Below are 16,713 nucleotides of genomic sequence, written 5' to 3' on the forward strand. Positions count from 1 at the left end.
CTGTCACTTTCCTGGTTATACACAAACACATGACCATCAATAATCAACTTGTCATAGGTCATGTAAGCAACAGAACCATCATCTCTCGCTTTCTTCGTGTGAGGAAAGTTTTTAGATCAAATGTCTATCGTACACGTTGTGTGAAATCTTCTGAAACTCGGTAGTCACTGCTTCCTCTAAGTACCCTTTTAGCTGTTCGCAGAATGTTGGTTTTGTCTTTAAATGCCGTAAATTTCACGATGATAGGCCGATTTCCAGATTTAGACTTAGACTAGAGTCGATGACATCTTTCAATCCCAATCTTATCAAATATGTCAAGCTGTAATACATCGTTGATAAAGTTTCGTGCCTTATCTTCAGTAGATGCCCATGTCTCCCCCTTGTCCTCCTGAATTACTAACTCATTCTCTGTTGACGTTATTCACAAATCAATTCCGTATAACATTTCAGTTACAGATAACGATCAGATCCAAATGACGTGTGTGGTCCTACCGTTGGTGCTGGCGTTGTGTTTTACCATTGGAGGTATGTATCGTGCTCTAACGTTAAGCGTGGTGAAAATATAATGCAATTGACACAAATAATAAACGATCAAATTCGTAAATCGGCGAGTGTTCATGATCTCTCTTAGCAAGCATATTTCAATATATTAGTTGCAACAGTGCCTGTGGTTGGATTAGACATCATGCAGCACGCTAATTAGCATATGTAAATTATTGAAATATTTATGACAAAGTTGTTCCCGATTTCAAACCAAAAGGGGTAATGCATTAAAATATTGCACTGGAAGTGTCCGTTATCAAATAGGGGTCAATAATGCAGAGTATACTTTTTTTGTGGATGCGAAAAAAGGTGTAGGTGAATTATGGTGTAGGCGAACGGAGGTCAAGCCCCAATTTAGCTCAAATGCAGTCAGGTGTAAAACAGGAGTGAACAATGGGGGTTATAGTATAGTATGTGCCATCTTCTGACCCTTGCAGACACGAGACATGGTTTGTATGAAAAATAATAAAACACTTTTATTTTTATACATCGATTTGTTTATTTTATGTACAAAACTTATGATAGTTCTCGGATACAGTAAAACGCACGACAGTCGGAGGACACTTGGGCACATACATTAAAAGTCAGGAACTCCGTGTGAGGCAGCATTTATATAAAACAAATCAAATGTCACCATCTACTCTGTTTTCAAGTTATCAAGTCTGTTGTCAAGGAGACCGTATTTCTTCTTTTTATGCTTGGTCAAAAAATGTTTTTTTCATGGCAAACTGAAAGGCCATAGACTTATAGTTCAACGGATTCTTTGGAATATACTTGTTTCTTAATTGAAGATAGAGTTTACACACAAGCATAACATGATACTCATTAACTACAACATTAAGGTTACAAGATGTACAGATATTGTTAAACTTTTGAAATATACCTTTATAGATCTGTAAATCATAATAACCTGCTCTGAACTGCAACAATTAATTGATATATCGTTAAAGCGAAAATCTATACAATATACACATTCCCAAAGTACAATACCATTTGAGGTGGAGGATCGAACCCCATTTTTTTTGGTTTGGTTTGTTGTTTTACGCTGCACTAAGCAATATTCCAGCTATATGACGGCGGTCTGTAAATAAACGAGTCTGGACCAGACAATCCAGTGATTAATATCATGAGCATCGATCCACGCTAATGCATCAACCAAGTCAGCGAGCCTGACCACCCGATCCCGTTAGTCGCCTTTTACAAGCATACTCGCCTTTTACGGCAAGCATGGGTTGCAGAAGACCTATTCTACCCCGGATCTTCACGGGTCTAGAAGTACCTGATAACCTGATAGAGCTTGAACATTGTACCAAAATGTTTTGGAATCCTTCATGGTATGTATCAATTCCGATTGACGTTCAATCTCTAAAGAAATTTTAGCATTCCTAAGAGGGGCGTTCAACAAGTTTTGTAACTTGAACATTTGTGTTTACACAAACATTGCAACTTGTGATGCCCTACTATACCTCAGTGTGTGGTTGGTCTTTACATTTTAAAAGAGGCAGGGAGTCCACAGACGATGACCCAAGGTCAGGCAGGCCTTCGGATGCCGCCCAACCGGAAACCATTGCTGCTATAGAAAGAAGAATTTTGTCTGACCGACGAGTGACAGTATCCGGGAAATTCCAAAAATCAGTCGGAACTGTTGGAACCATTATTCATGAGCACCTTGGTATGTCCAAGCTAAAAGCAAGATGGGTACCTAGAAACCTCAGAGCTCAAGATCGCCATCAGAGAACTGAAAGTTGTCGATACCTGCTGGATCTTTATACTGCTGATGAAGCCGGATTTCTTCTCGTCTAATAACAGGTGATGAAACCACTGGGAACCATAAACTAAGTTGGAATCCATGCAATGGAAGCGCCCCAATTCTCTGCCCCTGAGGAAGTTTCGCACTCAACCATCGGCTGGCAGGTGATGGCCACTGATTGATTACATGCCACCAAAAACTACAATTATGCTAATGTAATGACAGAAACGCCGTGGAATGTTAACACGTAGTATACTACTTTTGCATGACAACGCTCCGGTTCGCAAGTCGAGAAATGCACAGGCTATCATATGTGAATGTTGATTCGAACAGTTAAATCACCCACCCTACAGCCCCTGACTTCATTTGTTCCGACAAATGAAATCTGCCCTACGTGGAAGACGCTTCCAGGACGACGAGGACATAAAGGCTGCCACAGAGGCGTGGTTAGAGGGCCAATCAGCGGATTTCTATAAAAGTGGTGTTAAAAGCTTGAAGGACAAATGGAATAAGTGTATTGAGGTGAATGGAGATTATGTTGAAAAATAAAAGTGCAAAAGATATTCTGCGACTTTGTCTTATATTGAAGTTGCAAAACGTATTGAACGCCCCTCGTACATACAGCTTTATACTTATTTCGTGCAGCAAGAAAGTGCTGAAGAGACATTCACATTTAGCGTCAAACCAATCTCTAAAACCTGAAAATGGTCTTACACAATGCTTCATACAATCAGCTGATCGCAGTAAGATATCTGGGAATAGTTTAATCCCATAATCAAGGACATGGTCATGCCGGTTTCTTGGAGTTGAAGAATCTTGATTACACTGTAGGCTCATTCTTCAACAAACTCGGGGACTATGTTGGTATACAGGCAGTGGTGGATCGTTCCCCAGCCTGTGGTGTTGAAATGGTTGAAGGATACATGGAGGAAAGGACCGTCAACCCAATGTTCTAGTGACGTTGACGGCAAACTTGACAACGTGCTGGAGATGTTTTGGTCCACAATAGACAAATATGTGAAATATTTACTTTGATGAACCGACAACAATTCAAGATTTAACCTACCAACTTCAATATCAGTAGGCAATGTGCAAGACACCTGAAGCATAGTTTTTGCATATGCCACCACATGACCCTGGTATCAAGGTGGCACACAGTTTTTTCCTCAATTCTTTTTCCTGTTTTACCCTTCACCTGTTAAGAGATCAATTTAACCCTGTCATTCAAGAGTTGTGCATATTGAAACAATTCTATGTAATTTTAGTAGTTATCTTCGTTGGTTGGTTGTTTTGCGTCGCACTCAGCAATATTTGATCTGTGTGAATATTGCTGAGTGTGGCGTTATACAACAAAGAACAATATAAAAGTTGTGATGACCACAGCTTCAACTCCCAGTCACTAACACATCCTCGATTATCAAGGGTATTATATCTCCAATCTACGATGATACATATCTTTGAGAATGACTCACCAACGCTTTCTCTTTCCTTCCAGTCTGCTCAATAACGTTCAACACACAAGGACGAGCCGAGGTTGTCAACCCCATGAACTTCGGCTTTGATATTCGTGGCAAGGACTGGATCACGTACAAAATCATGGCGTGTAATGACTTCAACATCAGACTGTACTTCCGTGAACAAGTGATGTACAGGATGCTACTCGGGGGATGGTTCGACACTCAAAGCCGATTCTATGCATTTGGGGCAACTGCAGACTTCTTTGGGTCGGTCTTAAACTGCACTGGCTATCTTCAATTTTGGACCTCTTGGGAAGATGGGCATTTCAAAATTGGTCGGGGCAAGGTGAAGGACGCAGACATTCTCTACGGTGATACTGCTCACATTATCCCCGGTGTCGATAGTTTAACTGTGAACGCCCCAAGCGCTAAATGGATTTTTGGTAAGTTGAGCCACAACACCCAGCCATTCACACCCTGCTAGTTGAAGGGGTGAGAAAGTTTCATATAACTGGAATATTGCTGAGTGCGGCGTTCAACAAAAAAGAAATGTTTGTTTGTTTGTAAAATTGCAGCTATATTACGGCTGTCTGTAAATAATCGAGTCTGGACCAGACAATCCAGTGAATATCATTCACATATTTTTTGTAACACTATTTTTATAACACTAGACCTAGATCCACTCTTTAAAAAAACCCTGCACAGGTAGATTTTCAGAAAATTTAATTTAATATCAAAGATACAAATATGAAACTTTGGCGCACGATAGTCGCATGTTGTTGTACAAAGGCGTTGAAAATATTCGTTGTCATGTAACATTAGGCAACAAGGTTGCGCTGAACTCACTATCTCGTGTGACCTCCCAGGGCAGCAATCACGGCTCTGCATCTCCTCGGCACTGACTGGATAAGTGTACGAATTCTGTTCTGCGGAATTCTGCGCCATTCTGCTTGTAACGCGTTGGCCAGTTGCGGGAGTGTTTTCAAGGTAGTCTACCGTGACACGAGCTGTGTGCGGTGGAGCGTTGTCATGTTGAAACAGCTCCCTCTGGCGGTCAATGACTGGCAGAAGGCGAGAGTAGTGAGGGGTAGTCTACCGTGACACGAGCTGTGTGCGGTGGAGCGTTGTCATGTTGAAACAGCTCCCTCTGGCGGTCAATGACTGGCAGAAGGCGAGAGTAGTGAGGGGCAGGACTCTGGGACGGAAGTGTACTCTGCGCATGCGCATTGTGGGTAATGCGTGCGCCTCCAAGATGGCGACACCTTCGGTTCGATGATGTCACTCAGAAGTGGGTTCTACGTCACGTCCGGTTCCGAGGGGGGGCATCTCCCCATACAAGATGGCAGCATGGCGCATCCAAATGGCAGGAAGAGGGTGGAGGAGGAGGAGGAAGGCGGGAGGAGGAGGAGGAAGGTGGGAGGAGGGAGGAGGGAGGAGGAGGAAGGGGGTCGGGTTCTTTGTTTTGGTTGGTGGTGAAGAGGGTAGTCAAAGCAAAGGATGAAAGCGGTCTTTCGGGAGAGATGGATGACCCTGAAAAGGAACGTTCGGAGAAAGAAGATTAAGCGGGAACGGGAACCGGAACAGGAACGGGAAAACAAGAACGGGAACGGAAATGTCATCCTAGCTGTCTGGGGGCCGTGGCACTCAGCCATAGTAACAGCAGGGTGGCCAACGACTAAAGTAGTTACAGTTAGGTCATGACCTCTCCTGTGATGCTGCTGTCTCATATAGGTGTGGTGGAAAGGTCATGATGTGTATCTCAACACCTCCTGTGTTCGGGGTGCTCTTGACGTGCGACACTCTTGGGGATCCGTTGTCGGGGATCTCCTTCCTCCTCCTCCTCCTTCTTCAAAGGAGGGTTGCGGGGCCCTCTGACGAGCAACCTTGAGGATCCTCTGTCGCCGGGGAGGGTGCCTTTTCTCCTCCAGAGGAAGGGGGAGCCTGAGCGCTCTGACGACCAGCCTTGGGGGTCCGTTGGCGCCGGTGAGTCTTTTTTCCTTCTCCTATTAGGGTGAATCCAGTCCAGAATCCTCTGGAATCCAGAGACCCGAACAGGGCTAGCCTAGCCGCTGATTGGTCCAAACCCCAGGCTTCTGATTGGTCAGATTTCCATCTTGATGTCGATTCTGTTTTTTTCCCTGGGGTGGGCATGCTGATTCCCCATCTTAAAGACAACCCAAGCTTCTGGAAGCTTCAAGAAGTTTCTGATGGGTCAGATGTTGATCTTGGTTTTCCCCAAATGTATGGGAAGCTTTGTCTATATAAAGGAAGGGCTGACATTCATCAGACACTCATAGCCATCCATCATGACTGACAAACACAGTCCGTTGACATGGTACAACATCGCCCCACCCTTTGACTGGTTTGAACTGAAAAAAAAATCCCTTGTGTATGAAAGCGAGGGGAGTGCTATACCCCAGACACAGTATGGAGCCCTCCGTTACAAAAGCAAGAAGATTCCTATCGAGAAAGGCGTCTATTCATCCGCAGATTTGGTGAAAACCCTCACCCGTTTGATTCAGGAGCATATTATGGGTGTCTTGAAAGAACAGTCCTCAGACAGTGTCCAAAGTGATGGGAGACAGTTTGTCATTGCTACCAGGTATCCTCAAGATAGACTACAATTTGACATGCTTGGAGATGGAAAGGTGTGATTCCAAGCCCCTGAAGAAGTAGCTCTCCATTCGCTCTTTTCCATGGACGTGATCATGCCAAGTCCACTCTTGAGAATGCTGGGATTTGTTCAACTAACGCACCTCTGTGAGGAGGACCACAAAACCTACTCAGAGACGCCCGTCCCCTTGAGTGCTTTGGCCCAGTGGCAAGTTAGGGCTCCCATGACAGTGGCCTATGTGGAAATCACAGGTGATACAAAAGCGAATTGCCTGTCAGAATATGATACCGTGCACATTTACATCGACCTGGTCAAAGATCAAATTGTTGGCAATACGATGGCACCATCGCTGATCCAGGTGCCTGTGTCAAAGAAGATGATGCAAGACAGTATTGTGATTAAAAGCCCTCAGCACATTCGCTACATCGGACTGCGTCATGGTTCCTTTAACGGTATAAAACTCTATATCATGGACGACACAGGACGACCAGTGACATTTCAAATGGGGAAAGCCATCGTGACACTTCGCTTCAGACGTCGTCGCTAACACAGATGCACCATGTTGGGACACGCGTTGGCACACCAGATGTTTGTTTATCTGTTTATTCAGTACATGAGTGGGCCAGCGGCCCATAGTACAATTCGGTTCACCAGACATGTATAAAAATACAACTGTGTACACCTAAATACACAACAGCAAGGCATTCATAGATAAAGAATATTACTTCTGCAAAAATGAATTCCTTAACTTAAAAGCGTGGTAAATATAACAAGCCAGACTTCTAATTGTTGACTGATGCAGAGACGACATAAGTATGTAAAATTGTTCTATTGATGGATTTACATAATATTTTTGAGGAATATATGTCACTCGGAGAGCATAATATTTTTCACAAACCAATACAAAATGGTATTCAGACTCAACATAGCCTGTTTTACAAACCATACATAACCTTCGCTGTCTTGGGATACCAAAATATCTCCCGGTTTCTATGTGGAGTGAGTGGGAGCTAGCTCTAAAACGTGCCAGTGCAACGCGAAACTTATTGATTGTAATAGCCGATAAATAAAATTCCCTGCTAAACCTAAATTTATAACAAAGATATGATGAATACTTGGGGCTATTGGTCAAAGCAAAATGCCAATCTTGTTCATAAGAGCATTTTAATCTTTGTATGAACTCATCAATAAATGAAATAGAAATAACAAGATGCTGATTTTCCCATACGTAGCCAAAGCCATAGGCGTACAAAAGTAATTTAACTCTAGAGGCCCAATTAGTCTTACCTGCTATGGCCTGCTGCACAAGCATATTGTAACTTTTTCGTGGATAACGCGAATCGGGCATCTTTAAAATCTTACACCAATAATTCAAGCATCTTTTGAAAGCATAGATATACAAAGGGTATCTCCCACACTCTCCACGCACAACATGATTGGAAGATGTATTGAGGACAGTTAGGTCAGCGTGGGAGTGGCATCAAAGTATACAAAGGACGGTATCATCAACATGGCAGTGACCTCGGAGGTATCTTGAAGATGCCGTTGCCTTTCCTTAAATCTGCTGGAACATCGGCGCTCAAGATGGGTAATAAGATCCTACCCAGGCTGGTGAGTGATGTGGTTGCTGGCAAACGCAAATAGTCAGAGAGCTTGAAACATCGTAGAATGGCAGCCCTGATGGATGTCTTGGAGGAAGGTGAGAAGCCGAGACCCCCTAAAAGACTTAAAGCTGCCCCCACCCACTCCCTCCAGAAACAGGGTAAAAGGAAAAGAAGAAGGGTTTAAAGGTCAGTCCTCATCAGACTTTCAACCTGACCAAACGTCCTTCAAGACAGAGCGAGGAAGTAACATCCATCCATCCATACATCCATCCCTCATCATGATGCGCCGAGATGCAAATGTTCAAAGACCCAGTTGGATATCTTGACCGTACCCCTTGTGTCCACCTCGGTGCAAGAGGGTCAGTGGATTCACTACAGTCCTCTGTGGCAGGACCGCTCCAGTTTAACATTTCCAATACCGTGAATGCTTACATTGATTTGAAACAGTGCTACCTGAGAGTATGTCTATGCATGACGAAAGAAGATTGCACAAATACCAGGCTGGCGGATAACCCCATATCGACAGTCAACAACTTGACGCATTCCCAGTTTCGCGAAGTGGAGGTGCAAGTGGGACAAAATTGGTTGCGGGAGATCACACCCTCCATGGGCACTTACCCTTACTTACAGAGCTTACTTGGAAACCCTTCTGAGTTATGGTACAGGAGCCAAAACATCTCACCTTCGATGTCCTGGATGGTTTGCTGACGATGCTGGTAAAATGGATGCCTTCAATCCTGATGCTAATGCGAATGCAAGAAACACGGGCGTCAGAAGGTGACATGATCTTATCGTGCCCACCAAAGAAGTGGAACTGACAGGACATCTACACTGTGACCTGTTTCTTCAAGACCATTATCTGCTGGATGGCGTCCCTATGAATCTGGATTTGCTACGAAGTCCCGATGAGTTCTTCTTCATGAGTGCTGCTGATGGTGTTTACAAACTGGCCCTGCCCAAAGCCGAATTCTATGTCCGTCAATTCAATATCGATCCTGCTGTCCGAGAAACACACGTGTCCAGTCTGAACGTTGGGGTGACTGCCAAGTATCCCCTTTCCTGTGTGCAAGTGACCACCCATGATATCCCGAGAGGTGCCAGAGACTTTCACAAGGATCAGCTCATCCATGGCCAATTACCAAAACGAATAGTCCTGGGACTGGTGGAGAATAGACTGGGATGGCAACAGGATGACCCCTTTTAACCCAAAGCCTATGTGGTCAACACAGATTCAAGCGATCAACCTGGCACACACTGGGTGATCATCTACTGTCCAGCTCCTGGATCCATGGAAATGATGGATAGCTATGGACTGTATTCATTATCCCTGTTTGAGAGACTTTGAACGCATGGGTCAGATGGAACAATGATGGAATACGTGCCCCTTACAACATGAATACAGCACGTTGTGTTGGGTGTACTGTCTCTACATGCAGACCTATCGCATGCGTGGATGGACTTTTAATCAAGCGTTAGATACGTTGGATTCGAAGGACACCACCAAGAATGATGCCATGGTATCAGCATGGTTTCACACCAAAGTGTCTACCTCCGTTCCTGTGGATGAAATGCCTGCCTTTCGACTGAGTGCCCAGACCCGTACCCTACATCAAAAGAACCAACCTTTCTGCCTTTATTGACCTGACGCTTGTTCACTGCATTTTAGGAATGTACATACGTTCACACCCTAGTTGCAAAAAGTTCTTGTTCACTGCGTTTTAGGAGTGTACATACATTCACACCCTACTGGCGAAAACAAGAAAGTTCCTGTTCACAAAAATCACAAGACGCCCCCCTCATCCTGTGACTTTTTTTTTTTTTTTGGTTCATGTTAGTGCCTATTAAAAAAGTTGAAAAAAAGAACTGTTGTGTTGTCTTTAGGATTGGGAATCGGCATGTCCACCCCAAGGAAAAAAACCAGGATCACAGTCTGACCAATCAGGAGCTTGGGTTGTTGATCAATCAGAAAGCTTGCTCACCACGTTCTGGGCTCTGATTGGTCGAACCGGGGTTGTGCTTTTTCTCCCATGGCAAAATCCATTTCCTATGGACAAGAAACACAAAGGTCGGGCCGGTTCGGAAACCAGCCCCAGGCCAAGCGGCGGAACGGACCAATCTGCGCGCTGCATTTAGGAATAATCAGTGCGCTGCATTTTGAATGATGTTGGACTTACCCTCTTAGGGGGACAATAATTTTATGCTAATTCACCCTCCCTCGAGGGTATAGCCACTAACAATCTAAGTTATTAATTAACACTACCAATACGTAAAATAATACATTAAACACATCACAATTTATGAACGAGTTCGATTTCTTTTAAAAAACATAATATTAAACAAGAATTAACATCATTAAAAAGGTTCTTAATTGTTTTAACACTGAAATATTTATCCCTTGTAATGTAAAAATCAATGCAGTCAAGCAGGACATGCTTGACCGTGATTCTTTCATCACAAGGGACACAAAACGGAGGATCCTCACCTTTCAATAAGTATTCATTTGTATATCTGCTATGGCCAATACGACATCATCCATAATGACCTCTTCAAATCTGGACTGACAGCCCAAGTAGGTGTAACCGATATTTGGTTTAATTTCATGTAATTTATTGATACCTACTTGGGTGTCCCACTTCTTTTGCAACAGATCACGAATGTAAGATCTAATTGCAGGTTTATGACCAGTGTAGGGGATGAGAAGTGGTGTCACAGATTTGGTGAGTGCTGCTTTAGCAGCAGCATCGGCCATTGTGTAACCAGTGATACCAACATGGCTTGGTAACCAACAAAAGACGATGTCATATTGTCCAGTAGCAAGATCATTAAATAATTCAAGAATTTGGATTAAAAGCGGATGTTTCTAAGACATATTGTTAAACGCCTGAAGGCATGAAAGTGAATCAGAAAAAAATAATGATTTTTTATGTTTAGATTGATGACTGATATATGTTACTGTTGTAAAATGGCATGTGCTTCTGCTGTAAATATGGAACTGTTATCAGGTAATCGTGAAGATATTGTTCTGGATCCAATGACAGTGGCACTAGCAACTGCGCCACCATCCTTGGACCCATTTGTAAATATTGACTTTTAAATGTCGTAAGTGTTTCTTAGTTGATGGTATTCTTGTTGGTAAATTAATTGGTTGGTATCTGATTTCTTTAGTTTTGTTAATGTCAGGTCTATCTCTGGCTTTACCATTTGCCAAGGAGGAGATGAGAAAAGTTGAGTAGGAGCTATATCTTGGATTTTAATATTAGAAGCTGATATTGCAGATTTTATTCTGATTCCGAGTGGTGGAGTGAATGTTGATTTGTTATTGTAAAGATCTTCGTAGAGAGGATTGAATATACATTCAAAAGCTGGATTTGACTGATCAGAGTATAATTTAGTGATGTATTGTAAAGATAATTTTAGACGGCGTTGTTTTAGAGGTGGCTCATCTGCTTCTGACTGATCAGAGTATAATTTAGTGATGTATTGTAAAGATAATTTTAGACGGCATTGTTTAAGAGGTGGCTCATCTGCTTCTGACTGATCAGAGTATAATTTAGTGATGTATTGTAAAGATAATTTTAGACGGCGTTGTTTAAGAGGTGGCTCATCTGCTTCTATATGTAGACTGTGAACGGGAGACTTTCTGAAGGCTCAAAGTCAAAGCCTCAGGCCCTGATGATGTATAGCATCTAGTTTTTGTAAATTACTTTTGCAGGCTCCACCATAGTTTTGAACAGATCAGTGACCTGTATAAGTGTAAGAGGGTTGTTTCATCCCCTCCACACTTTGAATTAGAAACAACTTTCAATAGATTGAGCGCCTTTAGGCATTTAGCTTTAAGGTATTTAATATGTGGAAGGAAAGTTAAGTGGTTATCAAATATAAGTCCCAAGAACTTGGCCTCCTTAACAACTTTGATACGGGTGCCATTCAGAAATAGTTCAGGGTCCTTGTGTGGTTTATATTTTATGCAGAAATGCCGGAATGCAATTAGTTTTTTATTTGGAAAATTTAAAACCGTTTTCTAGACACCACTTGTGGATTTTATTTAGACATAATTGTAATTGCCTTTCTATTGTGTGCATATTTTTACCATGACAAGATATATTAAAATCATCCACAAAAAGTGATCCATCAACTGAATCATTTAAAACTTTTGAAAGACTATTTATTTTTATACTGAATAAAGTGACAGACAAAATACTGCCTTGTGGGACACCCTGATCCTGATTATAATGATCAGACAGGGTTGTACCCACTCGGACTTGAAATTGCCTGTCTGTTAAAAACTGTGATATAAAATGAGGCAGACAGCCTCTTAATCCAAAACCATGTTTAAATGTTGTATCGTAAGCTTTTTCTAAGTCGAAAAAGATCGATAAAGCATGTTGTCTATTGACAATGGAATGTTTATTGAACGAATCTAAACGCACTAAATGATCGATAGTACGTCTGTTGTTCCGGAAACCACATTTTATATTGGTAAGAAGATCATTTGTTTCCAAGTACCACGCTCATCTATTATTTACCATGCGTTCCATAGTTCTACAAACACAGCTAATTAGAGATATAGGTCAGAATGATCCCGCCCAGGTTTGGGTATGGGGATAACAATGGCATTATGCCATGAAGGTGGAAACGTCCCTAATGTCTAGATATCATCGAATATAGTCAACATAGTTTCAAGACATGATTCGGGCATGTGTTTCAGTAGCTGATTATCAGCACCTGCTGCTGTATCATGAGCTTGCCCTAAGTGAAAATACCTCATTGTAATCTTCACCATTATCAGATGTAAAATTTACTTTTTTCTTTTCCTGTTGGAGCTGATATTTTTGAAATTCAGGAACGTAATTTGATGAAGACGAATGTTGAGAAAGTTTTCCCAATTCTATCGGTAATAGCAGATTTATCAGTTAGTAAAGTATCGCCATCCTTCATATGGTTAACTGTAGAATGTGATCCCTAGCCTTTGATCTTTTTAATCATGTTCCATACCTTGGACATAGCAGTGCGAGAGTTTATTTTGGAGACATAGTTCTTCCATGATTGACGTTTATTTTTATTAAATAGACGTCTTGCCTTAGCATTTGAAATTTTGACAGTGTTTAAATTATGGACAGTAGGATGTTTACGGAAGTATTTCTCCGCCTTCTTACGACATTTCCTAGCTTGTTTGCAAGTGTCATCAAACCATGGTTTACTAACACGTGGATTGACAGAGGACTTAGGAAGTGATTCATCAGCAGTTATATTCAGTTGATCTGAGAACAACTGAATCGGGTCAGTAACATTCTGAAAGGACATAGGTTGTAATTTATCTTTGCATAAAGATTGAAATAAAAGCCAATCAGCCTTCACAAAATTCCATTGAGGTGAAGGTGGATCATCAGTGGGATTAATGGGTTTAAGTACGGTGGGGAAATGGTCATTTCCACATAGGTCATCGTGGACTGACCAGGAGAATTCGTTCAACAAAACTGGGTCCGCCAGAGACAGATCTTAAGATGAATATGTACCAGTAGCAGGGTGTAAGTAAGTGTAGGAGTCATCATTAAAGATGCATAGATCATTATCGGAAACAAAATCCTCGATCACTTTTCCCTTTTGATTAATGGTTGAACATCCCCATAAAGGATTATGCCCATCTAGCTCACCCATGATGACACAGGGCTTTGGGAGCTGGTCGTATAGTTTTTGTAGATCATTTCGCTGAAGATTTGAAGAAGGAGAAATGTATAAGGAGCAAAGTGTGAAGGCAATATACAGTGTAAGTCTAACTGCAACTGCTTGCAAATTCGTGTCAAGCGGAACAGGACTGTGAACAACGCCCCACCGCACCAACATAGAAGCACCTCCAGTAGCTTTATCTTCCGGAGGAGAAAAAGAATGATAGGAACTATACTGCCTTAATTCCAATTTATCTTTATTTTTTAAGAAAGTCTCTTGTAAACAAATTGCTGATGGAATAAAATCTGTTGTTAATAACTGTATTTCATTAAAATTGTGCCTAAGCCCTCTGCAATTCCATTGAAGTACATTTGAATGGTTCATGGTGGTTCCACAGGAGATCGCTCACGTGAACGTGACGAGGAGTCACAACTGTTGTTGTGATGTGAAGATAGAGTAACATCCATCTCTAAAGGATCAAAGAAGTTGTGAACATCTACAGATGTTTCAGTAGGAGTCGGGATCTTTGTTGTAATTTTCCTGTTTTTTTCTTTTCTTTTGTTTTCCTGACGTTTCAGTTGATGGTTGTACAGTAGCTGATATTCTTGGAGCTGCTAAAGATTGAGTCAAAGCTTGACTCATAATCTTAGATGGTGGAGAAATGTCACATGCTGGAGTATCTAATTGAGGTGTCTGACTTTCAGATGTTGTCGTAATAGGCATTGGGTGTTCTGAATTTGCCCATGTCAAATCTGTTTGACATTCTATTGATCTAGTTGTGGAAGGGCGAGAGACAGCTGCAGCATAGGTTTGTGTTGATTGAGGAGACCAGCTGGCAACAAGTTTTTTAGCATCCAGATAAGACATATTATTTTCACATTTGACAGTCAAAATATCAAGATTAAAGGGTCTAGATATTCAGAAACAACGCTTCTGTACGTATTCGTGCTAGGGAATTTCCAGGTGTTTCCCCAGGAATGTGGAAGTTGTCCGTCAATGTTTATGTCATTTCAAGAACACGGTCTCATGAAAAACATATGAACGTCAAATGGTGTCATTCATACATTTATAAACGTTAATTTCGCGGTCATGTGACCGACCTCTCGTCCAATGGAAAAGCTGTATATCGTGTAAACTTCAAATTAACAAATTATAACCTCATAACAAACATTCACAAATAGTGATAAAATCAGAGGTTTGCAGAAAGGTGAGCGTATCCTGCCCTGCCGGTGGCCCCGTCATAAACAAACGCAAGGGCAAATCAATTGTTCACCTGAATAAAAGTCGAGAACATACGGGTCAAAGCAAATTGAGAACTGAATTAGACAACATTTTTGTCACTGACGTGTCAAATTTAGAAAAGTTCACTACATTGTCCTCCAAACAATTATAGTTCCACATTAATTTAAAGTGATTTATACCAGATTCAAAAACTCATTCAGTGCTCTAACTGTGGTATTGCCGAAGCGCTATATGGCCGAAATACTTACGATACATTGTATGGCCGATTGTATGGCTATGCGTATGTATCTGATCCGCCGTTTCTGGCCGATACATTGTCGATGCGTAATATGGCCGAAAAAGTAAATTGGTCGAATATTGACGAATCTGTATATGTTGATACGCTTTGTCAGGTGATCGTTTTGTCAAGTGAACAACTGACTTGCCTTCGCATGTGTTTGTGACAGGTGCTGCTGTTAGGGAAGGACACTCTCACCTATTCGCGAACACCTGGTATCACTATTTCATCCTGATTAATAAACGGGTCTCCACACAATTGGGATAGATAACATGCATCCACCAAGTCTGCGAGCCTGACCACCTGATCCCCTTAGTCGCATCTTACAAACATAGTCGCCTTTTACGACAAGCATGGGTTGCTGAAGGACCTATTCTACTCCAGTCTCACCCTTTCAATCGTTATTGATGAGCAGTCTTACATCTAACACACGATCACCAGGATGTATTGTTTGCTTTCTTAGTTGATGGATGACAATGAAGGCATACTTTAAGGATAACCACTTCTTTATCATACTGTCATGAGGACGTTTGGGTATAGACCTCATATCGTTGTCAAACAAAACTTGCAGTCAAACACCTCACGTCCTGGCATTTCTTGCTTGATTTGGTTGGTTGGTTTGTTGTTTAACGCCGCACTCAGCAATATTCCAGCTATATGACGGTGGTCTGTAAACAATCGAATCTGGTCCAGATAATGAAGTGTTTGACATGTTTGAGCATCGATCCATGCAACTGGTTGGTTTGGTTGTTTAATGCCGCACGCAGCAATATTCCAGCTATAAGACGGCGGTATGTAAATAATTGAGTCTGAACTAGACAATACAGTGATTAATATTAATATCATGAGCATCGATCCACGCAATTGGGATCGATGACATGCATCAACCAAGTCAGCGAGCCTGACCACCCGATCCCGTTAGTCGCCTCTTACGACAAGCATAGTCCCCTTTTGGCTGTCTTTAAACCCAATGTACTCGTTCCCATTTCTAACATGAACATACCCTTCTATATTCAGAGTATGACAACTGTACGGGACCCCCTGACATAGAGAAGATGGACGGTGTGAGATATCAAGGCGGTTTTCTACTGAGGGCCTACTCTGACGTCTCTGGGGCCTTCTGCGTCACGGAGTGCGTCATCCGCAACAGATGCTTCAGCCTCAGCTTCAACAGAGCTGACAATGTGTGTGAACTATTCACTACCCCTATCAACACAACAGACGTGGCATTAGCCACAGGCTGGGAGACATATATCTTCCCCGATATCAAGTTATATAATTAAATTAAGAGATTAAATGTTTCAGATTTGGGGGTTGTAATGGGTATTCGATGTTCGGAAATGTGGAGTGAGTAAGTGAGTGAGTTGGGTTTAACGCCGCTTTAACAGTAGTCCGAAGTGATGCAGGTCTCAGACGTTTACCACCCGTCAATGGTGAAACTCACGAGCACGGGTATGGTGCTGACAAACCTAGAAACATAATCGGGTTGGTTGGTTGGTATATTTGTTATTTTATGCCACACTCAGCAATATTCCAGTTGTATGACGGCGGTCTGAAAA

General features: G+C 42.1%; 1 protein-coding gene across 1 annotated transcript; it reads left to right on the top strand.

Moving 5' to 3' along the window:
* The first annotated feature begins 473 nt into the window (after window positions 1-473).
* On the top strand, window positions 474-16,437 carry LOC139472758 (uncharacterized). The gene is made up of 3 exons (XM_071255226.1): window positions 474-525; window positions 3,789-4,193; window positions 16,172-16,437. Exons 1-3 carry the CDS (start codon window positions 474-476, stop codon window positions 16,435-16,437), a joined length of 723 nt encoding a protein of 240 aa, XP_071111327.1.
* Window positions 16,438-16,713: the final 276 nt, after the last annotated feature.

This window comes from Haliotis cracherodii, unplaced genomic scaffold (genome assembly GCF_022045235.1).
Source record: "Haliotis cracherodii isolate W230 unplaced genomic scaffold, xgHalCrac1.p SCAF_25, whole genome shotgun sequence".
In the NCBI taxonomy this organism is placed as follows: domain Eukaryota; kingdom Metazoa; phylum Mollusca; class Gastropoda; order Lepetellida; family Haliotidae; genus Haliotis; species Haliotis cracherodii.

Bases quoted from the DNA above. Each gene is read 5' to 3' on its own strand.
- LOC139472758 (XM_071255226.1), top strand. From the start codon at position 474: ATGACGTGTGTGGTCCTACCGTTGGTGCTGGCGTTGTGTTTTACCATT. The intron at 526-3,788 runs GTATGTATCGTG...CTTTCCTTCCAG, and splicing joins GTTGTGTTTTACCATTGGAG to TCTGCTCAATAACGTTCAAC. The intron at 4,194-16,171 runs GTAAGTTGAGCC...TTCTATATTCAG, and splicing joins AAGCGCTAAATGGATTTTTG to AGTATGACAACTGTACGGGA.